Raw genomic sequence first — 24,961 nt, forward strand, 5'->3', positions numbered from 1 at the left:
CAAGCCGGCTCCCACGCTGCGGCCTCTCACCACCACCCTCACCACCACCACCACCACCTGAGCCACTCGTCCCAGCTGACCCCACACACACCCGCAGGGGCTCCGAGGAGCAGAGGCTCTGGCCGGAGGCCCACAGCCACCCCCACCCCCACACGGAGACTCAGGCCTCCTCAAGTCCAGCCACAGAGGCCGGCAGTAGGCTGCAGAGTCCCAGGACTGGCGGAGCAGCAGCGGCCGAGGAGAGCAGCAACATCCTGTGAGTCAGCAGCTCAGCTCACCTCAGTGTGGCGTGGTGATTAGGGTCGGGGTTAGGGTGATATTTATCTCTCTTTTATCCAAGGTTAGGCTTGAGTTTCTTTGTCATATTCCACAATATGTCAGGGACAACACAACTCTACACTGATATGTTTGTAGTGAGACTCTATAAACAGCATATACCAATATACAAATATACAAATGTTATCAAGTCAGAGTAGTTCTAAGTGTTATGGTAACCCTTGGTATAAGAATGAAACTATAATGAAAGTCATAGCCATTGCACAGATCCAAGTGTGATCCATCAAGTGTGCTAGTTCAATCCAAGGTCTCCTCCAGTCCAAAAGGGGAAACATAAACAACTCATGATTGTAAGACATGCGAGCACTTTTGGTTCTCTTGTGCAAGTGCTGTTCTTAGGCAAGCCAAGAATTTATGAAGAGATGTTGAAACTCTAATGTCCGCGACCGAAGCAGATATTTAATACAATCCGTAGTAAATGAATAGTCTGTTATCGTTTTCACCACAAGATGGTTGTTTTGATGAAATGACACAGCCGAGAACGGTAATAGGGAAATTCATAAAAACAAGAGACAGAATGTTCCAAGCATTTTATTACAAAAATACATCTTCTCTCCATCAAAGTTAATAGAGTGTAGACTTGTTTAACAGTGTAACACTTCCAAGCGCACCAGTGTTTTTTTCTTCTGCCTGGCGATACAGATGAGAACAATATAAATATGGCAGCGCCATCATTTGTGTCGTTTACAGACTTCTGTTTTGCTCAAGGTCATTTCTGAGGATATTACTTAACCACTTTATTTTATTTCCGTGACCATGCATTCAGTAATGCAGCTTTACTGTGAGAAATAAGTTTTTTACCTTGCAACTAGGGCTGTCAATCGATAAAAAAAAAAAAAATTACATACTCTGTGATTAATTAATCTAAATTAATCGCATATATAATTTTTGCTGTGAAAGTATTTTAAATATTTAAATTAAAATGAATCATTGAATAATCAGCATTAGTGACATTAAAGTTCAAAAACTCTTTTATTATTATTTTCACTGTTCAAATAATGGCCATAATAATCTATGATATGACCTAATACGCTGAGGAAATAAATTCAAAAGTGCTTCGGGAAGAAGTTTTTTTTTTCACATACAAGGCATTTCAGGCCACAGATATAACCTAGGGGACACAATGAAAATAAACACTCCTCTCAATGTCAACACTTATTTCTTTGCATTGATGTGCGACTATAGAGTTGATGAACTCCAGTGATATGCAAATTCCTTGCTGCAGACATTGCACTTTATTTTTATCAACACCATCAGGCCGTTGTTTAAAAAGTAAATGTTCCAATCAATGATCCAGGCAGCACGTTCTCTTCTCTCTCCTTCATTTTACAGTCTAAATTTTACTGACTAGAACGGCTCGGGTCAAAGGTCATACGGAATCGATTAATCTGCACTAATTTTTTTAATCAGTTATTTTTTCTCAAATTAATTAATCAAAATTAATCAGTTATTTTGACAGCCCTACTTACAACACAACAGGGGTCTTCAGTTTGCTTGTTAGTGAAAATGGTGCTCCCTGGGTCAAAATGGGTTGAAACCCCCTGTCTTAAGGGCCATTCACAAGAAGTGACTTTGCTTATTGTTGGACAGTGTGGACAGTTTTATCATTATGGTTATAGTTATCATTATAGTTATGGTTATAGTTATCATTCTTGGTGTGAATGGCTCTTTACATGAGTGTTGTTAGTGTTGGTGAGTTGTTTCTGTGCATTGTTAGTGTTGGTGAGTTGTTTCTGTGCATTGACTGAGTTTGGTGGGTTGTGTTTCCTGGCGGCCACACCAAACAGAAAGCTGCAGCGCATCATGGAGGAGCTGCTGCTGACAGAGCGGGAGTACGTGCGGGCGCTGGCCTACGTGACGGAGCACTACTTCCCCCAGCTGGAGCGCGCCGACGTGCCCCAGGACCTCCGTGGCCAGCGCGGCTCCATCTTCGGCAACCTGGAGAAGCTGCGCGACTTCCACCAGCACCACTTCCTGCAGGAGCTTGAGCTGTGCCTGCGCGAGCCCTTCCTCGTCGGACGCTGCTTCCTCAAACACGTGGGTACCTGCCACCACTGGCCAGCCCCCCAGCATTTACTGACATTAGAGATTCGGTCACTCTAGTGATACTGGCACTCTGTGATAGGGACAGTTTGGTGCTGTAGATGTGGACGTGGAAGGCCGAGGTAGCAATGAATTTGTTTTAATTGTTTTCAGCATGAGTCAAAAGAATAGCTGCACACTGTAAATAACTGTTACTATAGCTTATCTCTGTTCAGGATGTTTCAGGTTTTTATCAGAACTGGGCTTTTAATTCCTGTCATCTCTTTCTGTGCAGAAAGAAAACTTCAGCCTCTACGCGCTGTACAGCAAGAACAAACCACGCTCAGACAATCTTCTGAAGCACCACGGCCAATTCTTCAAGGTGAGAACTTTGACAGATTTATGTGAAAAGAAAAATTCAGCCTTTGGCAGGAAAACAAGATAGGACGTGTCAAAAATAAGATATTTCAAGCGGCCCCTGTTCCCTCCGGAGACCTCCTGAGTGGGGCCAAATGACTGACAGTGCTGCCTTGCGGCCGGCGCGGCACGGCGCTCGGCGTTTTTTTGACCCCCCCGCAGCAGAAGCAGCTGGAGCTGGGAGATAAGATGGACCTGTCGTCGTATCTGCTGAAGCCGGTGCAGCGCATCAGCAAGTACAGCCTGCTCCTGCAGGACGTGGTGCGCGAGTGCGGCGCCGGACCCGCCCGGGGTCAGGAGCGCGCCGAGGTCCAGGCTGCGCTCGAGGTCATCCAGTTCCATCTTCGCCATGGCAACAACCTCCTGGCCATGGACGACATCCAAGACTGTGATGTAAGCCTGGACACAGAGAAATTGGGGAGAAATGGGGAGAGGGAGGGAGAGAGCGGGGGATGGATGGAGAGAGAGAGAGAGAGAGAGAAAGGGATAGAGAGATGTATGGAGAGAGAGAGAAAGAGGGGGAAAGAGAGAGAGTAGTTAGTGAGAGAAGGGCAAGACTAGGAGATGAGGGGACTTGACAGCAAACATTCATCTTGTTGTGCTGTAGCTCTGCATCAGTGCGTGCTGCTGTGATGAACAGCTGAGGGCTGCCGGGGCTGGAGGTGAGGGATGGGAGCTCACGCCTCCTCAGCCGTGCACACAGGTCAAGGCAAGGGCACGCAACCGCAACCGCAGCCTGCAAAAAAGACATTCATTTGCTTACAATTCAATCAGTTAGACCTTTAGCTAAAACAAAGAGTTTTAAATAAATCAGTTTCTTTTGGTGATTAGATCTCATGGTTGATAAAACTACTGTGATGTTTCCCATCATTCATGGATGGAAACATTTCAGCTCATCAGCCCCATGCCTTGCCTCTTATGATGCAGTGCTGCAGTCAGTTCTTAGCAGTCAGCCAGAGAAAACTACTGATGTTTAACTTCTTGGCCATGAATTTTAGATGATTTTTCCATGAATTTTGTATTACTGTTCCTCTCATGCCCCTTACAATTGTGTAACCACATTTTACTTTGGATTAAAAGCTGCCTGCCACAAGCCTCACTTTAAAATGCTGGACTGGGAGTCAGTCTGCGCTCTCATATGCCATTCCCTGTGTGTGCTGTCCCTGTGACTGTCACAGGTCAATCTGAAGGAGCAGGGTCAGCTGATACGGCAGGATGAGTTCCTGATCTCCTTCCGGAAGAAGAAGTGTTACCGCCACATCTTCCTCTTCCAGGACCTCATTCTCTTCAGTAAGACCAAGAAAACAGAGGTCGGAAACGACGTCTACATTTACAAACAGTCCTTCAAGGTACAGACACTAATTATCCATCACATATACAATTACACCAAAATGACTTACAAGTGAGAAACAACATTCAAACTACAGTGCCAGAGGAGACCTTAAAGTCAGGGTTGTGCACAATTCGAATTGCAATTCTGCTTCCTGTTTGCTACTTCAGTTGAAATGCAAGTGAAATTTAAGAATTGAATTGGAATTTAAGAGCCAGTTTCAATTCAATTCTGGAATTTTGCACAAGCCTGCTTAAAGTAATTTTAACAATGCATACTGTATGAAGACATACATTATGTGTCTGTTATAGATACTATACAAGTTATAACACCATTATAAGTATGAACACCATAGAACTCAGCTGATGAATTTATCATTCCTCTTATAAGTGTTTTCATTTCTCCTGGCTGAATCAGACATCAGATATAGGCATGACCCACAACTGTGGGGACAGCGGCCTTTGTTTTGAGATCTGGTTCCGGAGGAGGAAGTCCCAGGAGACATATATCCTTCAGGCGGCCAGCGTGGAACTGAAGGAGGGCTGGACCAGGGACTTGGAGCGCATCCTCTGGGAGCAGGCTATCCACAACCGAGGTGAGGGAGTCTGGCTCACAATTGGTTGGCCCAGGTTTGATTCCTGAACCTGCCGTTGAGTCTGGTCAATACCAGTCCCTTTCATTACATTGCAATGATCATCTTTAAATGTGAAAGAGACTCGGAGTTTGACCACTCTGTCTCTTCATTTTAATGGTTATGGCACAATAATGCCTACATTCATATCAGGAATGAAAGCTTTACAAGTTGTGCCAAGAGGAAGTTCTCCAAGATGGATGCTACAACATTCACTCATTCATTACTCTCACAATCACTGATCTACCTCTGTCTGATAAGGTGCATAATTGAGGGTTAAAACAGTTTATTTCCAGTCTGCTGGTACTTCTACTAGAGTAACATTGCATTGTTGTGTTGTAATCATCTTTATATGAGCAGGAGGCTAGGATTTTCTATCTCTTAGTTTTTAATAGCTATGCCACAATAATGCCTTAGGGAGATACAGACCAGGCTTTTTACATAATATAAATGATGAGCACAACACAACATTGATATCGTTCATTTATCTTTTAACAGAAAGCAGATTGTTTTTCAGTATTGTGTTGTGACTGTCAAAAAATGATTTCAAACACTGTCTCATGTCATTTAGCATAATATGTGTACGGTTGCAGCACAATGCCTTTGGGAAATACTGGCTCTTTTCACATGATTTTAAAAGCTGAAGACATTTATTCATTTTATGTTTGCACAGAAATCCGAATGCAAGAGAGGGTGTTCATGGGCATCGGTTACAAGCCTTTCATGGACATTCAGCCCAGCGAAGCGGCCATCAGTAACCGGGCCATCAACTGTGCCCTCGCTGGAAGAGGTGCAGAAAACACAACAGAACAACAGAACACAGAACACAGCACAACAGAACACAGCACAGCAGAACACAGAACAACAGAACAACAGAACAACAGAACACAGCACAACAGAACAACAGAACACAGCACAACAGCACAACAGAACAAAAGAACACAGCACAACAGAACACAGCACAACAGAACAACAAAACAACAGAACACAGCACAACAGAACAACAGAACACAGCACAACAGCACAACAGAACACAGAACAACAGAACAACAGAACACAGCACAACAGAACACAGCACAACAGAACACAGCACAACATAACAACAGAACACAGGACAACAGAACAACAGAACACAGAACAACAGAACACAGCACAACAGAACAATAGAACACAGCACAACAGAAAATGCCCACAAATACATTGACATTTTTCACACCGCAGTACTACTACTTAGGTTTAACATATGTATTCATCTAAATAATATTCTGCATGAATTTCTACTTGTATCATTTGTTGGGGCTCAGTGCATGACTGGCTTATAGGATACTTGAATCTTAACCTGCCTCTGTCCTCCCAGAATGCAAAGCTGCTGGCCCTGGGTTGCCTTGCTCTCAGGGAAGGTTCCCCGCCCTCAGACCCAACTCCGTCAGAAGAACCTCATCCTCCGGCAGTCACTCGTCCTCCTCCTCGTCCTCCTCTGGTCGAGGGTCCATGTCCCCTGTTGGGGGCTACCTCTGCCCCATCAGCAGTCCGCCAGTGGTGGGCCTCGCTGGTCTCTCTCTGTCCCCTCCTGGGGTGCTGGAGGAGGATGACCTGGACCAGGAGCAGAGGAACCATCATATTCTGGGTGAGAAGCTCTCGTCTTCATCTGTGTCACATCCTGAGAGGTTGCAAAAAAATGACTGTATTGTGGCACAATGTCCATTGGATGTGTCCTGTGATTGGACATGTTCCGTAAACCTGTCCACTGTAATGATACGGTGCTGTAAAAGAATGAAACTAGTGGTGATTTGGTCTTATTTCAAACTGCCATTTACACAATATGTGTGTATGTTTAAGAATTGAGGTAAGAAAAGTTCATGTGCAGGAAATACTGAATGCATTATGGGCTGCAGACAAACAAGTTAAGACAGACAGACATTTAATTACTCCCGAGAGGGAAATATAGGCTATCAATGGGAACACTATGGGCTAACCTGCCAGTCATCTCTGTTCACCTGTGGTGCAGTGGACAGCTCTGAGTCATCAGGGGAGAGTGTGAGCGGCTTCAGCAGCTCCGGACGCAGCTGCCTGTCTGTGATTGGTGGAGAGGTGGAGGAGTCTTCCTCTGAGGGACCTGACAAGCGCACCAAGGCCTCGGCAGTGCAGAAGGGGACAGACCAGCCCGCCCTCCCCTCCACACCCGCCAGCCACACAAGGGATCAACCACTCAGTAAGGTATGGCAGGGAACTCAACACACTGAACAACTGAATTACAAGCAGCCCAAATCACAGGGAGAGTTAACACCCTAATACAACCAGTGGAACTCATAGGGAGAATAAATCAGATCAAAATTAAACAATAGCATTTTAATTCCTTGTTGGTGTTACATTTCAATATCCATAAGTTTCATCATTAATATGAAAATTGTCTGATTATTTAGTTTTTAATCGTTTGACATCCCTAAATACAATATAATATGCATATAATATAATATAATTAATTCAAATTACCAAAATATTTTCAATATTTAACAGTAATCTGAATGATACTGATTCTACTGTTTTGTATGCAGGTCAAAGAAGTGAACATTACAGGCAAATCCACTGAAGTGTAACTTGCAGGCATGTATCAAGGTAAGAAGAGATTCACATGTAATACTAAAATAACCAATCGGTTATCATGTGTGTCTTTGTATTTAGTGAGTGAGTTATTTTTCGTTCATTTAAACTGTTGGTTTCCACAGACACATTCCACATCGGAAGCAGCCCAGGTGAACGCCCGAATGAAACTCTTGTAGCAGGTGCTGTGAAAAGGGGACAGATTATTTCTCAACGGGGGAAAATCTTTTTGCCACTGCCAAAGACATACGAGGCCAGACAGTGGCTGCTACCAACTTGTGCTTATGTGTGTGTTTATTATAGCAATCTCTCCTCTCATGGAGCTTTTCATCAAGCATATGCCTGAGGGCCTCATACTGACGACAGAAAAGATAAGAACAATGCACAGGAAGCGTATTGAAATGTACTGCAGGTTATTTCACATATTTCAGGTCTGCTCACATATTGCAAGGCAATTTCAGAAATTGTTCACAATGTTGTTATTATGCCATAAATATGAATGAATTGTTTATACTTGGGACTTCCTGTGGACATCTAAGCTTAATTTAGTGCTGGACTGACTAATATTATGTCTATATGTGTGTATGTATGTGTGTGTGTGTATGTGTACATATATATGTGTTGGTTTTGCTGTGTAAGGTCTCAATATTTTACATTACATTAAATTTTATATCTACATTCATCAGTGGGGAGAAATATTCTGGCATTGTATAATTTTGAGTCATTTTGCATTAATTTTTAAATTGTCAGACCGTTTTTTCTCTGTTGTCATAAACACTTAACACACACACACACACACACACTTCATGCAGAAATGCCTGGCTGTGCCAGTCTCACATTAACTACATTCATGGCCATGTAAGAAAATGTGATGTACTAATCTAGGCACATCTACTGTGATATGTTATGAAAACAGTATCTAGATTGCTATGTTAGTAGACAATTAAATGTAACTCCTAAACTGCATAAGGTAACCGGTAACAGTCATAAACCTATATGTATATGCACTCAAATAGCTCCCATGCTTCTTGTTAAGAATCCAATCAGAATTATCTGATGTAGGGGAAGAACACTATTCATTTTGGGGAAGAGATTCTGTATTTTTTCCTCCACATAAGGTGCTGTTAACTTTTATCATGTTGTTTTTAATGATGTCTATTGTATTTATTCATTTTATTTTCCTTGTCTGTGCATTCAAAGGATGTTCTTCAGGACCATTGTTAAGTTAGCATAAGAATGCTATGCAGGCGACTGTTTTCAGTAACATCTGCTTTGTTAAATAAAGTGGCTTTGAGACTCTTGCGGTGATCCAGTCTGTCTTATTCTGATGACTCTGGAGACACAGACCCCAGCTGTGAGTCCTGACGCCTGCTCAAATCTCACATCTCCCCACACTTGCCACAGCACGGGGCTCAGGCACGCCACAGGGCCTGCAAGATGGATGCCTGGAGCACAGATTCAATGCAAATTTATGCACGGATTTCTGGCTCTCTGTCAGGAAATATGAGGTTATCCGGTAACTGGTGGTGTCAGTGACTAAGTAATGAAAATGACAGATGACATGCTAACATGTTTCATGACTTCATTTTGTTTATCTGTGAACTGCACTTTTGTGCTGTCATGAACATACCACACAGATGATTGATTTAAGATCAGATATGATTTTGTGTTTAACCAAAGCAATAACATTTTCTTTAGTCTTGCCAAATGTCATCAGGTACAGATCAGGTGTGCACACAGTACACAACTGCACCACACCTACCCAGTGGGTGCATCCCATGCAAAAAGGTTGTGCCTATATGATATTACAACACAAATTCTGGGTTGTCATTTCTCTTTACTGTGGTTCATTGTGGTCATCATGCTCAAGGATGAATTATACACCCTATATTCAAAAAGAAAGCCACACAGAAAAGCCATGCCCCAGAGTACTGATAAAATAATCAAATCATACTTAAGAGATTCAAAAAAACACTGTCCTCCTGCCTTCCACCCTTGCTGATTAAACTGGTCTCTCTGAGCCTCAGTGGGCAGTGTTCATGCATGTTCTTACTTGGCCATGTTGTCTCACCTCCCCTTTTCCTTTGGGTAAAATCCTGTCCATAGCTTCTGCACTGTAGGCCTTATTAATCACACAGCGTACTAATGAATGTTTAGTAGTTAGAGTTTCCCTTGGTTGTATTCCAGCCTGTTTAGTCCATACATAGACTTGTGACTTGTGTGCTTCAACCCAGTCCTGCCTGTGAGTGGTTGTCTCTTTGTGACACATATATTTTCCTTGCATTTTGCATTACCTAAACCTGAAAGGAAGTCCTGCCTCACAGTTTTGTGCTTTTCTAAATATTTGTTTTGTGTTAGAATAGGGATGAACACTGTAAACCTGAACAGTCAAACTAGCTCAAAACATTTGAGGAAACTAATTATCTTAAAACTTTAATTATTTACTCAATCAACATTAAACACTTAATTAATTCTCACTCAATTAAACACATTGATTTGAGCACCAGTAACTCAAATAGGCTATATTTATATTTAGGATGAGTTTAAGTCAATGATTTACATTTTTAGCTATAGGCTAGCTATAGGTAGCCTAGAAATCTAGACGCACCCTAGCAGCAGCAAATGTAATTTGCAGCCAGGGTAGTCTAGCAACTCTCCATTGGCTTGTGAGCTGGAGAAATTAAACTTCTATCAGGCCAATCACATCGTGTATAGAGTCGGTGACGGTTCCACATGAATTTCCTCCTACTTGAAAACAAAGAAGATGGATGCTGCTGCTGGCGAACAGCAGTCTTTCAATTGTGACTAGAGTTGAGCTTTTTTTAAATTGGCAAAAGTTTGAACAACTAGCCAACTAGCTCCGCTGGTGGGAAAATGCATGGGGCTCATGAGTTGTAGTGCTATCCTATTGCGTGAAGAGGACATTTGAAAGACAACTGTTTATCCCGCCCCTCAGATTGAGCAGTGCCAATGGTAAGTTCCCAGGCCCTACATCTTGATGTGGGTCTTGCTCATCAGGCTAAACTATAGGCGGTCTAACCAAAGTCCTTTTAGGCAAATCCCTACACTACACAACATATGATTGGCACAATGTATTCACAACATAACACATGATTGGCACTATGTATTCACATGCCAACTTTTGGCGGAATGGGCGGAATATGTGTAGTCGACGGCCATGTTTGCGTTATGAACTAACTCCATACATTTCTATGGGAGATTCTTTGAGTGCTGTGTCATTATTTCAAGATTTTTCAGAGTAGGCCTACCAGTCAAGTATCTGTATCTGTGCCAGTGAGATTTGGGTTTCTGTCAGCAGCAGCAGCAGTAAAGGTGACTAGCCCTTAGTCATGCTATTAAGTCATTAAGTTGATGACAAAGTCAGAGTGTAAAGTGCATTCTGTGCACATTTTAATAGCCGACATGAGGTCACATTACTCAACAACTTTGCTTTCGCTTTGGACAGTTATTATAAAGACCTTATTCGAAATCATATTAAAAGAGCCTAGAAGACACCACAAAATCATTAGTAATGTTCTGCTCAGCAATGGATGTGTATGATTAGATATGAATGTTTAATGTCTTATGCTTTTGAAATAATTCTCTTTCGCAAAGAGTATTAAGTTAATGTCCCTGTTTGATAGTGTCTGAAATTAAAAAGACATGTAATTGCCTTGGCAAAGCATTCACCAACGGCTTCAAACGATGAGTTTGTGAATGCCTTGCAATCACATCATCCTTAGGGCATTCTCATGCAGACAATACAAGGCGTGCTGGGCTCGACAGAAGTGAAAGGTTGCACTGAGGTCACTGTGGTTTTTTTAAACGTCTGAGCCTCCGTCGAGACACAGGGGGAAGGAAAACCGTCGAGTGAAATAAAGAGACTAGTCTCCGTGTGACAGGCCCCTGACACACTCGAGCCCTTTAACTCACACGGAATGGGCAGACCCGCAGACACAGTGGCGAACTGGCGGCCACTTCCGCGGCAGAATTAGACCCATAATTCAGAGCGACAGGTGTTCCCTCGTGTGACAGAGGTCTGCTGACAGAGGCATACCTGCCACTGGGAAGGTGATGTGGTGTTGGATGTGAACGATATTACAGCGGGGAATGGCATAGGCTGATGACCACCAAACGCCCAGCCCCATTCACCCCCACCTCCACCTTTCTAGACGCTCTCCTATCGATTATGCATGACTCAGTCCTTCCACAGAGATCAACTGGAATGACTTTCAGGAGCCTGTTTATTTTTCTTCTAAAGGTGAGAGAGTTCAACCACTTAGAAAGCTCTCATGGAATTTACACGGAGCTGAAAAGGCCAGGTCCTTATGGGCTGTCATGCTCAGTAGACGTCTGATGGTTCAAGCTCACACAATAAAAGAGCAATGTCCAACCAATGTGATTCTAAAATAAGCATTCATAAGTTAACCTGACTCTCGACAGATGAATTTCATTCTGTCTGGGATCGGTTCCGTTGAGAGTGATTTCGGCACGAGATTGTATGGTAGAGCCAATCAGGACGCAGGGCGGGAATTTCATAGACTGTGAGACTGTTCTCAGCATCACGGGTTGGCTTCGATGTGAGTGGTTGAAGTAGCACATCAATAGATGACAGACAAGTGTCTTATCCAATCTTATGCAAGGATTTTTTAATAAGGCCCAGCCTTCTGAAGCACCACTCCAATGGATCGATCCCAGATGGATGAGTGGAGCTAAGCGGAACGAAATCCATCTGGCGAGAGTCAGGTTATTCATAAGTATCATTTCATAAAACAAAGTAACATAATGCTTTTGCATTTAGATCCATATTAGTAGGTGTGTGTAGCTTGAAAACATGCTCTAATTCTAGGAAAATTATGTTCTTTTTCATCCCTTAAGTAAGCAACAGATGAACACATTACTTACATGTTTTCCTTCATATTTGTCACATACACACATCTCGGCTAGAGAAGGTTTGCATAGCCCATACAGTTTCATTTATATTATTATGGTATGGAAATACATGGGCTTGAGATAAAAGTCAACAGCTACTGAGTTATTGTTCTAAAATGTTCTTGAACTATGATTCATCTGCTTTTAAAACTCCTTTTATCGCATTATCTCTTTTCTTTTCTTAATCATGCACTTGTGTACAATCATCATGTTTCAAATGATGGATGACCATGCAAAGAAGCTATTTTGGACCAGTGTTTTTGTGAGCTCACACACACACACACACACAGAGGACAAACAGGACGAACCAACAACTAACCTGTCTATGCCTGATCACACAGTAAATAGTCTAAATATAGTCCTAATGTTTTCTGTCAGCTCAGTCTTGTGTAAAACTCTCACGCACTTACAGTAAAAGCTGACCTGTGCTCTGCGCTGCGTGGCCGACCACTCTTGCTGTATCTCTCCGAGTGGCTTGGTCGACGGTTGGAATGCCCGCGCAAGCAGGTCCATTTCATAGACCACTGGACAAGGCCCATCTTGAAGCTTGGCCTCACATTACAATGCCATTTTGGATATGCCCTTTCATTTAATGACAATTGTACATGAGACCACAAAATATCACAAGTGCTGTGAATGTACTGGGGGATTGTGGGCACCTGAATTGAATGGTGCGCTGCTTATTTTATGTGAGTAGTGCTCAATGCATTGTGTCAGTGGGGGTCATCTAAAGTAGCCACTAATCCCAGCCCCTGTGTGAGTTGGATATTATGGATACTCAGAAACAAGGGAAATGGCAGCTCATTTATAACGGTGGTAAAAAACATATGGTCTTTGCATGAGCTCAACTGTGCAGCTCTAAAATACTGGACAGATACAGAATTTAGGAATGCCATGCAGAGCAGAACATACAGTCAAGCTGCTATTTTATTAATTTTGCACATTATTATTATCCTCAATTGACAATCATCAGTCAGAAATATTTGTAATATACATTTTACTTACTGTTTCTTGGTGACAAGTTTTTGCATACCAAACCATGACTGGTAGCATTACTATAATTATGCCATATAGTATACCTGTATGTACCTAACAGAGTTTTGATATGATTTTAAAAAATACCTTCATACATACAGTATTCATACATGATTATGTTTATGCCCCCAGAGTGTAGCACTGTGGCTGCCTGGCTGCAGCAACTCGAGCTAGGTAGCACCGTTTTAACATCAGTAGCCTACTCGGTGACCTCGAGAAACAGATCTATGTGAAAAATTGCCTGAATTCTCCTTTAATGAATATTGTTATTTTACGAATATCCTCACCTACTATTTCCTAACATTACAATTTTGCCTCTTACCTCACCAGTGAGGGAAAGAAAACAAGGTATTGTCACTGATGTTCTGTCAGCCATTATGCTGAGAGGTAAATGTTGCAGGTAAATGAGATAAGTGAGAATACGATTTCTGCTCTCCATGCACTGCTACTCAGACTTCCAGGGATTCCAATGCACTGTGAATGTAACAAATATGTTTATTGTTAAGCCAGGGATTCTAATGCACTGTGAATGTAACAAATATGTTTATTGCTCTTGGGTGCTCCTTGTTGGTGCCCCCCACCCAATCCCAATCCTCCCCCACCTTTTTTATGCAGCCCTTGCCACTTAATCTACTAAACCCCTCTTCTACTGCACTTTTTACCCCCATTAATGCACAAATAGGCTGACACCAGACATAATTTCACTGCATTTCTTACTTCCAGTAACTATATGCATGTGACAATAAACTTCCTTGTATCCTTGTATCCTTGTATTGTTAAGCCAGGGATTCTAATGCACTGTGAGTGTAACAAATATGTTTATTGTTAATCCAGGGATTCTAATGCACTGTGAATGTAACATATATGTTTATTGTTAAAGCCAGAACTTTACAGCATAACACTGCTTGGTCATTCCACTAATGGTCTAGTCAATCTTTGAATGGTGTAGTCAGACATTTAATAAGAAAAAGGTCTGTGTGTCTGCCAGACAGGTGGTCAGTTTGTTTATGCAGCGGAGTGACTGACACTCACCCTCATTAGATACAGACTCGTGGCTAACAGGAATGCTTAGAGGAGCAGACTTCTCTCATACAGCTGCTCTGACTCCAGGGATGTGAGGTGGTAGCATGTACCTGAACATCTCAGGTGAAGGTATGTGTGTGTGTGTATGTGTGTGTGTGTGTGTGTGAGTGATGGATCAAATGGATTTCCAAAAGTGAAAGCAAAACCATTGGCAACGTACTGCTCTATCTCCTCCATAAATGGAAGTGGACCCATGTGGAGGAGAGGTTGGTGTCCCTGATGTTTTGTTGTTAGGTGTTTTGCACACATGGCCGGATCTAGAATAGGGCTGGGAGGGGCAATGCCCCTCCAAATATTTCTTCTGCCCCACCTAATTGGTCAATTTTAATTGACAGCTATGAATCTGCCAATCACACTTTTCTAATTCGTCCCGTCTGAATTTCGAGGGTGCTGATTTGCTGGTTGGATAGTATAAATAAGCTACCGGAGCAGCAGCGATGCATTCCCCTACCGTTCCACACTGAGTGCATCACTTGCTGTTTCATACTTCAGTAGAGAGGGCTTAGCTATATTTCCATAAAGGTTATAGGCTACTAGATGTAATATAGATTCTTCTTGCTGGTTTAAATAAAGACGTTTTTTGTATTATTCTCGTTTGAATAAGGTTTGTTTTTAGCTAATGTGCATGTTAGCTTTCTAAGGTGATCTAGCCAGTTAGTTGAACATTGAACAATGAACATTGGTCATTCCTTAACTGTGTTATAAGCAGGGTGGGAATTTTACGGCGGCCACGTCGTTGCCCCTTGCATTGGCCGTGATGTCCCTTTGAAAATCGGAGGTTCACAGGCCACTGTGGCCTTGGTGCCCATTTCTTTCTATATTCTGCTTTGCATCCGACTAGCGATTTTTATTTAGCCTATGGCCTGATTAAGCTTAGCATTCACAACGCAAATTAATTTAGCCTATGTCTTTTACGCAGTGGAGAATGTGACAGCGCATGGCAAGAAAGAAAGTGCGTCCAAATTCACCCATTCTTTGCTGAAATAGCCTATACTCCGATAGCCTACTCTTCACAAAGATATTACTGGTATCACATCACACGAAAGAGCTTTTTCTCAGCTTTTAAACGATGTTGGCCGCAAGTTGTGGTAAACGGTTCGCGAGAAAAGTAACTTTAATTTATCATGTTACATTCTGCGCCCATCTCCCTACCCATTCATCTTGTTGGAATACTTCACGAATTTTTCCCGAACACATGACAAACCATATATTAGAAGAAACAGCAGACCTTACCGAATAAAAAGGTGTAAAGCATTCCCCTGTACAGTTAGCCATTCCAGAGTAATCCGGTTTTACATTTGCAGCAATGTCTAAATGCATGTCTCCAACTTTGGGCTTCAGGTTTCACAGTGTGTTTAAATTGTCCAATACATGATTTCATAACAGGCCAAATACAAAATAAATGTTACAAATATCGCCTAGATATCTGTAAATATTAAAATCAGCTGACTAAGAGTTTGTCAAAGTAGCCTTAATGATGACAAAATGCTAAGCCTGCAATGGTAACTATTTGAGTTTCTTAAAGCTGAACTGTGCCTTAATTGTTCAATACATGATTTCATAACAGGCCACATAGAAAATAAATATTAAATATATCCTAGATATCTGTAAATATTAAAATCAGGTCTATGATTAACAGTTCTATGTAATATGTCATGTTTGCTATTAGATACGGGTTTTAAGGTGAAAAGTAATTAAGGCATTTGTAGGTGAAACTGAGCGGGGGCGGGGGGGCGGTATTCATGTGCCCACCCCAAATTTCTATTTGCCCCCCCAATCTGAGCAGCCTAGATTCGGGCCTGTTTGCACATCAAACCCTTACGACCAGCCACTCATGTCCATACCTCAAGACAGGAAAACAGCAATTGTAACTAGCCTTATGTACACACTTTAGGTAGATAGGTAGATATTGCATTGAGAAAATTAAAATCAATTTAATTAAAAGCACTTTATTTGTCACCAGGAAGCAGTGGGCGTAGAGTAGACTGGTAACACACAAAGTATAAAATATCCCGGAATACTAATGAGCAAATACTCATTAGTATGAGTGAGCGTATCACTTGTTCTTTTGATGCATGTTGCAAGCCGAGCTATCATACATGTTTCTTGAATTTCCCCTTGAGGATCAATAAAGTAAAGTAAAGTCTATCTATCTATCTATCTATCTATCTATCAAAATCAGTCCGTCATGTCCTCCACATGCAAACATACAGTGACTCAAATCATCTTCGATGCTTGAGCAATGGCGGCTAATAATAAAAGGACGAGTTGTGGTCACGAGGGAAAGGCCAGAATGGTACTATACTGACCCCTATAGGACATGTAAGGAAGGAGACAAGCATTAGGATGGCTGTTCCAAACCAGCTGCAGTTCATATGGGCTGCTGTAGATGGCAGAAAGGCATTCCATTTAGTCTCCTTCCAGAATGTTTCCCTGACATGATAATCCATACATGTTTCTTGAATTTCCCCTGGGGATCAATAAAGTATCTATCTATCTATCTATCTATCTATCTACATGCACACACACACACACACACACAGACACACACGCGTGCGCACACACACTCACACACATTATTTTCAATTCAAAGCAGCATTGTAAACATCTCACCTGTAACAACAGCTCCAATAATAATAATGAAAAATCATCTCAAAATGACCTTCAGAACTCGCTTGTTTTTGAACGCATTTATCTGCAAATCCCGAGACTGCAAATAAAGCCTGGATTGTGGAGCATGTGCGCCAACACAACCCCAGCCATCTGAAGCTGTCATGCTCTTCGGGGGAGACAGAGCTGTGGGGAGATGTCTGCTAACAAGCTCTGAGGCTTCTCCAGTGCAGACGATTTGTTACACTGTGCAAGATCTCTGGCATGCCGGGAACACCTGCATCAGATGAAACCCCTGTGGCTGGGTTTCAGCATACTGAGAAGACACCGTGTTGGAAAGAACGGGCAAAACCAGCGCTTCCAATCTTGGCTCACTACAGGAGTGTTGGCCTGTGTTAACATGATGTATGTATTCGTATGTGAATGCAGTATGCTTACTTTAAATTGAAATGGGAACTATGCAATTATGTAATCGATCGTTTCCAGTACAATATTTTAATTGCCCACACACCACGCATTCAGAGAAGTTATGGGTGTACTAGATATGAAAATTATATTGTGCCTTTCCGTGCCAAATGACTTCCGTAGAGGAAAATACTGAAAATCACATCTCATCCAGGTTGGCATTTTAATGCTAATTTATCTCCCATTTCGATTTGGCCTAGATATGGTCAGATAGCTTGAGTCTTCCGTTCAAAACACCTCAGGTAATTCAATTATCACCGAATTAATGACTAGAACCCAAAATGGAAATAAGTTTCATGCAGACTCGGTGGAGTTTAAATGGAACTCATTTAATTTAGTGAAGGCATACTTTGAAACTCAGTAAAACACAGTAGAGTTTTTTTTCCAGGTTACACCATTGGTTTTAACATCCATCTCAAAAACATCAAAGCCAACTAAAGTTAAAACAGAGTAAATGTACAGGGCATATTGTAAGAAGTCCTGGTGTTGTTCAACTATTAGAAAGCAGAGAACATCAAAATACTGCAGCGTTTTTTGGCATAACTTCATGTAAAAGCCCATATGAAAATTTGGTGGCATCTCAAAGCACGTAATGTTACTGTACACATGAAGACTTTCTCGCATCTTCATTTTCACTATGCTGTTATGACATAAATGTACAAACGCACACACACACACACACACACGCACACATGACGCACACGCGCATGCACGCACGCACACACACACACACACACAAGCATACACACACACACACACACACACACACATTTATGTCCAGCCTGACCCTAACCTCAGAGTCAGGTAATACACAGAAAGCAGGAAATTGACATAAAAGATGAGTTAAAATCGAGCCAGATATGTAACAGGCTTCAGTGCTTACACAAACCCAAAAGAGTCATGGTCAAAACATTGTGTCTGCAGACAAACACAGGATCGACAGTTTACAGAGTTAAGTACATTGATCCTGTAAACAAACAAAAAGACAAAACAGAACTGTGAAATTTGTCCATGTCTGTCCAGATAATAAATGATGGACATTCAGATGGCGAATTTTGTACATGCACTATGTCTTCATCCTCCCTCTACTTTCCTAGCCTCTCGCTCCTCTCCTTTGATCTCTCTCTCTCTCCCTCTCTCTGTCTGTCTCTCCTCCTAACGCTTCCCTGCCCCTCTCCTCCTCTCCGGCACGGCCCTCGACAGATCTCTAATGTCCACAGCCATCAGTAGTGCAATCGCTGGCTCCTTCCACCGAGCGCCGTTTCATCTCCCTGCCCTCCGCCTGGTGGTGGTGCGCTGGCCGCTTCCTGGACTCCTCCTCCTCTTCCTCCTGCCTCTTGTGGTGGCTGTTGGCGCCAGCTGGCGCCGCGTGGAGCCGCTGCTCTTCCTGGTGGCGGCGCGCTTTCTGCTCTCCGGAGTGGGAGCGCTGGTTCTCTTTGTGGGGCAGGTGGTCGCCCTGGTGTGGCTGCTGGTTGCCTGGGTGCAGGTGTGGGTGGGGGTGGGCGTGTTGGTGGTCCCCCTCGTGCTGCGGCTGCTGCTTGTCGTGGGGGCCATGGGCCCTCCTCTCCCCGGGCGGCTGGACCTGGAGGTAGGCACGCACCCGGTGGTGCTGGATGTGGCTGTCGCTGAAGTCGATCACGCGGCACTCGTAGGTTCCTTCGTCTGATGTTTTCACGTTGGAGAGGCGCAGCTTGTGGGAGATGTTGCTGCCGGCAACCTTAACCACCTGTGCACAACATATGGCCATGGGGACGATCAAAATCACAAAGGTCATGTCGAGAAAGCCACAGAAGAGAGCTTCAGAAATTAATATCAAATATTGAAACTCTTTCATGGAAAATATAGGGTAATTTTGAATTTAATGCCAGCAAGATGTTCCAAGGCTGGAAAATGTGTTTAATGCTAAAGAAAACACAAGCAGGAACATTTCACAACTAATTAGGCAACTGCCACCATGATTGGGTAAAAAAAGAGCATTCCAGAGAGGCAGAATCTCTCAGAAGTAAATATGCCGAAGTACTCAAACCTTTGTAGGCAAATAATGAAACAACAGAGGAACAATTCATTAACTAAATGTTACTAATGTTACTACTATACTATACAGTATGTCCTGTCTGCATCATGAAATGATAAACATAATTAACAATCCCCTAACTGTTGAGCAGCTGAAATCCTGTATCGGGCAAGAATGGGACACATTTCATTCTCAAAATTCCAGCAACTGTTCTCCTCAGTAGATATTTACAGAGTGTAGTTAAGACAGAGACTTTCTAATGAGGAGACACAGCACTCAAAATATCCTCCATAGAAATGCATGGGGTTAGTTTGTAACGCCAATATGGTAGTTGTCTACACACATCACACCCCTTCCGCAGCAAAACGTTGACATGTGAATACATTGAGCCAATCATGTGCTGTGTTCTAAATACATTGAGTCAATATGTGTTGCGATGTCGCCGCTGGAGCAAGATTGGTGTCGTGAAGCCTTGCGCACGCGCATTTCTGCCTAAATAGATGCCTGATAAGTGCTCAAAAAGCATTGCAATATGGCCGCTGAGTGGAGGGACTTGACTAAAAGGACTTTGGTTAAGAGAAGAAGAGAAGAAGCAACACAATAGTTAATATGCCCCTGTTCCAACTTTTTGACAGGTGTTTGCTGCCATCAAATTCAAAATGAACTGATATTTTAAATAAAAACAATTAAATGTCTCAGTTTCAGAAATGGATGTGTTGTCAGAGAGGGTTGAAAGAAAGGGCTGAAGCGGATCTTTGGTGTTTTCTTTGCTTTCTTTTATTTTGCATTTTACACAGCGTCCCATCTTTTTTGGGATGTACATAAAAGGTCAAATTGTCTTTTTGCCTTCTTTCTGACTAATGCTATTTGTGTTGTGTTAATGTTGTATTGTATTGTATTTTTACACTTTAATCAGACTATTATCATATAGGAACTGACACTAGATGCTAGTGAAATATAGATAGATAGATAGATAGATAGATAGATACTTTTAATGATCCCCAAAGGGAAATTCAAGGAAAGTTGCACGAGCAACTTTCACGCTAGCTCAGCCTGCCTCCGTTACACTTACACACTAAAGACGAATGCTTAGACCAAAGCCTCAATACCTAAACTTCTTGTAGCATACCTAATACACTGTGTAGCCATAGCTTAAACACAATTTCTGCTTTGCCTTGTTTGCAATTCTGCAACACACTTATTGCGAAACACTACATACAATTGTGGAACAATTTCTTCCATTAGACACTTGAATGTCAAGTGAAATCTCCTGTCATCATTGGGAAATCACTTCTATTCAAAATGCAAGCACATCTGGTAATTGGTAAAACCCACACACATAACTGAAAACACTTACAGAGAAAACTGAACACCAATTAGTCTGAGGCTTAGCACTACAAATAGACTTCAGGTAAGTAGGTATTGTGCACCTGTTCAGGTGTGCACTTGTGCATTGAGTGCCTGTGTACAGTTCTGTATTTGCCCCTTTACTCCCCATATCTAAAACTGATCACAGAATTATTTTCAGTATGCAAATGAAACATATATGACCACCAACCACATACCTGCATGCCTCTTTTGCAAGCACTGGAAGAGGCATGCAGAGACATTGAGGTGGGGTCAGTTCAAGGGTGGATATATAAGTAAGTATAAGTATATATACTTTTTTGATCCCGTGAGGGAAATTTGGTCTCTGCATTTAACCCAATCAGTGAATTAGTGAAACAAGCACACACTAATCCCGGCGCAGTGAGCTGCCTGCTACAATGGCGGCGCTTGGGGAGCAGTGAGGGGTTATGTGCCTTGCTCAAGGGCACTTCAGCCGCGGCCCACTGGTTGGGAGTGCTAACCAGTGGGCCACGGCTGCACACAAGGTGATATTTTTCCCGCTGCCTAGCCCGAGAGGACATCACCTGCAGTGTCAACCAGGACTTGTGGCCAGACCTGAACAGAAGGCAGGATCCGTACCTCCGCCAACACCCCTCCCCACCCCCTCGCCACACACACCCACACACACACACAATTTCTGCTTTGCATTGTTTGCAATTCTGCAACACACTTATTGCGAAACACTATACAATTGTGGAACAATTTCTTCCATTAGACACTTGAATGTCAAGTGAAATCTCCTGTCATCATTGGGAAATCACTTCTATTCACACACCAACACACACACACACACACACACACACACACACACACACCACACACACACACACACACACACACACACACACACACACACACACACACACACACACACACACACACACACACACACACCCACACACACACACACACACACACACACACACACACACACACACACACACACACACACACACACACGATACACACACACACACACACACACACACACACACACACACACACACATACACACACACACACACACACACACACACACACACACACACACAAAAAAACAAGTAATTGTTTTTGTTTTTTTACTTTTCTTTTTTGTTGTTTTGCTACATTTTGTCATTTTGTTTATCTGTTTAGAGTACATTCTCTTACAGTACTGATTGATGTGTGATTCTATGTCTATTCTATTCTATTATTTTCCTATTCTATTATGTTCTGTTTGAGTTTCACAGAAGACTGAGACTGAAAATGACAATAAAAATAGAAACACAAAGACAGCAGTGTTCTATAGACCCTTTCAAGAGAGTTCCATTATCAGCATCATATTGGCCCAAAAGATTCTAGAGTGCAGTGTGTTGCTGTTGATTTGAAAGAGTAATTCAAATGGTGCAAGGTTCTGTTGCAATAATTACATTTTTAGAAAAGATTGTTGAGTTTTGATTGCAGTGTTACATTTTGTCATACAGTAGGTGTGAGTTGTTTATCTCCAAGTGCTATGTCTTTTTTGGCTGTGTGTAGAGTTTTGATTTTTGAGCCAAATTCTGCAAAAAGTGTGTAAGCAATAGGCAAAAACTGTAATAAGCAATGGGATTTATTCAGCATTAAACATTCAAAATATGAATGCTTAAAGTGCTGCATGAGCCATTGCAAATTAATCGGCTATGCTTGAAATAACATCCTCCGCAGCCTTGAAGCTGTTATTATTACTCTGCTGCCTCTAATGAACACTCACACTGATTTTAGTGGCATCCTTCACCATCTCCTCCATGGGGACCACCTGAGAATAATGTGAAAAGACATGGAGAGAGAGAGAGAGAGAGACAGAGAGAGAGAGAGGGAGAGAGAGAGAGTCAAAGTCCAAGTTCCATTGTTCATTTCCAGCGTGCTTAGCGGCAGGCTCAGCAGCCGCACAATAAATACAGGGCGAATATAACAAAGCCTTTTATTTCGCTAGGCCGCATTTAATAATACATTCCGAGGATATAGTCTAAATCCATTTCTTTCTGTTGATACTAATTACATTGTGTTAACACAGTAGGGCACCTTCCGTTCCTTACCTGGGGACAAACCTGCCAGCTCCCCGTAATGTGGAGAGGCTTCTTCATCTGTGCTTAAAGATTCCCAGCCAAAGCGCACGGCGGCCATAATTAGTCTTATATTCTCCCCGCTGGAGGGCCCGATGATGACACTGTATTTCGTTTCCGGAGTGTTTCATAATTTAGCACCACTTAACACCGCACTCGCACTTGCTGCTCGCTCCTCTCTGCGCCACTCCTCCGCCAGCACAAACAGTCTCCAGCGCCGCCTGCTGCGGAGGGTGAGGAGGGTGCGGAGAGTGCGGAGGGTGCGGAGAGTGAAGCGGGCACTCCCGCTGGCCCAGGGCTATCTGGAGCGGGATTGTTCCCCAGGATTTGCTCACACCCCGGGCCCAATTTCAAGCACTTCAAACGGCTCATACCTCAAATATGTGGCTATGTAAAGCATATGGGTAAAGGCAATTAGAAGATTCCAGATCATTGGTAAGGGTTATTATGCTGTGTGTGTGTGTGTGTGTGTGTGTGTGTGTGTGTGTGTGTGTGTGTGTTGGGTGCCAACTGTGCAAATGTGAAATGGATGACCGTAAGGAATGGATTGCGTTTTTTCTTCTTTTGAAACTGAGCACCTGGTTCAGTTACAGTGTGTTTGCCAGTCTTCCTCTTCTCCTCCGCACGGTCTCCCAGGGCGACACACACACACACACACACACACACACACACACACACACACACACACACACACACACACACACACAGGGCCTGAATCCAGTTCAAGTCCTTGGACTTGGCCTTCAAGCTACTGATGGAGCTGCCCTGGCTCCTGTCCAATCATCTGTCAAGATCTATGAACCGGGCCCACACACCCCCGCACAGCGCGGGGATGGCCACTAGCTGAGCCCTCTCTGCCTGTCGGAGTCGGAGTCTGTCTGCTCGACGGAGTCTCCTTCAGCAGTGCGCCCAGACAAGCACGAGGGCACTTCACCTCAATATGGGCTCCGGCTTAATTGTTTTTCAGCTGACATTACATCCATTCACCCCCTCACCTTTCAGATACCTGTACGTGCAGCACACATGAACAGCATGTCTCTTCATCTTTTTTTATAAAACAGGAACCCACATTTACCCATAATATAGCCACAGTTCAACAGTTAGTGGAATAGTTAGAGTACTGTTAGAGCCATCAAGTTCTCCATGGACTTCTAGGAGTCCACGTCTGTCCTCACAATCACCTTCTGCAGTGCACTTACACAAACTTCCCCTAAATATGTGGTCTAGCTTAATTATGTTTAAGATAAAATTACATTCACTGCTACCCCTGCACATAATTATCTACACAGTATTAATCCAAGTTATTACAGGAACTGAAATATTTTTAATAGTTGTGAATTTATAGTTTCACCATTAGAAAACTAAATTGAATACTTAACAAACACAGTGCCTATACATCAAGGCTTCCTCTGCGGCAATCATGTTCTACAACTGTTACCTTGACAGTTTCACAGGGGCGGATATTTCATTGGGGCTTCAGTAATCTGGGTACCCAGAAGCTCGCATCATGCTGAACGAACAGGGCTTCAGTGGAAGTGCTATTGGACCATGGAGAACACGGAAAAGGAGGATATTTTTCCTGTTCTACGCGTGGACATACTGTATGGTAGGCCTACTAGTGTTGAACGGAAAGTACGGAACGGAATTGGCTAAACAATTCTTGTGGTACCACTCTGAAGACTAGGGGTGGCCGCTATGGACTTCAAACTGTATAAAAATGTCCAATTTCATGGTATTTTAATACCAATTTCATGGATAATATTTTTTTGTATTTTACCAAATACCAATGTCAGGTGTTTTATGTGTAATATAAATTACAATATGAAAATAGAACCATTCAACACAAAGAGCATCAGTATATATAGTCTTAAATAAAATGTCCCCATTTTAGTTAAAATTATTCCAATAAAGTAGGCAAAAAGTGGAATTTGCCTGTAAATGCAATCCAAATGCAAAGGCAAATGAGCATACAGTATATCACACTATTATATTATATTTGGTCAAATATGCAAATG

General features: G+C 42.6%; 2 protein-coding genes across 2 annotated transcripts in view; one reads left to right on the plus strand and one right to left on the minus strand.

Moving 5' to 3' along the window:
- Positions 1–8,638, plus strand: part of quo (quattro) — a 35,625-nt gene extending 26,987 nt beyond the window's left edge. Inside the window, 11 exon segments of the mRNA XM_048254996.1 lie at positions 3–256; positions 2,124–2,373; positions 2,654–2,740; positions 2,938–3,168; positions 3,954–4,124; positions 4,523–4,700; positions 5,410–5,526; positions 6,094–6,363; positions 6,745–6,953; positions 7,292–7,352; positions 7,463–8,638. Coding sequence (XP_048110953.1) covers positions 3–256; positions 2,124–2,373; positions 2,654–2,740; positions 2,938–3,168; positions 3,954–4,124; positions 4,523–4,700; positions 5,410–5,526; positions 6,094–6,363; positions 6,745–6,953; positions 7,292–7,333 — 1,809 coding nt within the window. The 3' untranslated portion in view covers positions 7,334–7,352; positions 7,463–8,638.
- Positions 8,639–17,770: 9,132 nt separating this feature from the next.
- vstm2l (V-set and transmembrane domain containing 2 like) overlaps positions 17,771–24,961 on the minus strand; it is a 29,091-nt gene continuing 21,900 nt past the window's right edge. The window contains exons 3-4 of the mRNA XM_048255941.1: positions 22,595–22,639; positions 17,771–19,188 (exon numbers count right to left, since the gene is read on the minus strand). Of these exons, the coding sequence (XP_048111898.1) occupies positions 18,670–19,188; positions 22,595–22,639 (564 nt within the window). The 3' untranslated portion in view covers positions 17,771–18,669. The remainder of the gene's footprint in view (positions 19,189–22,594; positions 22,640–24,961) is intronic.

Source organism: Alosa alosa, chromosome 10, assembly GCF_017589495.1.
Source record: "Alosa alosa isolate M-15738 ecotype Scorff River chromosome 10, AALO_Geno_1.1, whole genome shotgun sequence".
Taxonomy (NCBI): domain Eukaryota; kingdom Metazoa; phylum Chordata; class Actinopteri; order Clupeiformes; family Clupeidae; genus Alosa; species Alosa alosa.